The sequence below is a fragment of the Myotis brandtii genome, unplaced genomic scaffold (genome assembly GCF_000412655.1).
Source record: "Myotis brandtii unplaced genomic scaffold, ASM41265v1 scaffold9895, whole genome shotgun sequence".
Taxonomy (NCBI): domain Eukaryota; kingdom Metazoa; phylum Chordata; class Mammalia; order Chiroptera; family Vespertilionidae; genus Myotis; species Myotis brandtii.
The window spans coordinates 9850-10485 of record NW_005372118.1 but is presented as its reverse complement, the minus strand read 5'-3'; the positions used below and the strand labels follow the sequence as shown (position 1 = coordinate 10485).

At 53.8% G+C, this 636-nt stretch overlaps 1 protein-coding gene across 1 annotated transcript in view; it reads right to left on the bottom strand.

The window, feature by feature from the left end:
- Positions 1–343: 343 nt before the first annotated feature.
- LOC102247361 (sialic acid-binding Ig-like lectin 5) overlaps positions 344–636 on the bottom strand; it is a 4675-nt gene continuing 4382 nt past the window's right edge. Inside the window, exon 7 of the mRNA XM_005886537.2 lies at positions 344–453. Within this exon, the coding sequence (XP_005886599.2) occupies positions 344–453 (110 nt within the window). The remainder of the gene's footprint in view (positions 454–636) is intronic.

The window sequence follows — 636 nt, the reverse complement described above, 5'->3', positions numbered from 1 at the left end:
AATGCATGCCCTCTGCACAGAATGGGACACTGAGCAAGAGACATGAAGTGAATCACCACTTGATGACACTGCCTTGACGGCGTTCGCCAACCTTTCAGACCGCATGGACCACCACTGGTTGGTGACCGCTGCCTTAGGATGTGCTGAAGCCTGCGTTTGAGACCACATCTCTGTAATCTCGTCACCTGTCTTCTTTCTGCTCTGCTCACACAGTAGTTAACGTTAATCGTGCCACAAGGTCTCCTCATGCTTCAGCAATGAGTCCCTGATTTCTTCCCCCCAGAGGGGCTGGGATGCCTCTGGCCAGGACCGAGCTCTGAGCGAGTCCTCATGTGCTTGTCTCCTAGATCTCCGAGTACTCGTTGATGCTGCTGGTGGCCTCCGGGTCCTCAGGTTCCTGTGGCTTCATCCCATGAAAGCTGAGGTTGCCGTAGTAGACCTCCCAGTGTTCCTCTGACAGAGGGGGATCCTCTGTGGGCAGCCCTTGGTTTGGGGGCTTGTCTAGCCCAAGTTTTCGCTTGGAACTCTGAGTGAAGAAGAGTAGGGAGTCAGAGAAGAATAAGACAGCATGGTCCCGAGGGGAAGTTGGGCTGATGGAACAGTTTTCCAGTCATCCTCTTATTCCACACACCTGTC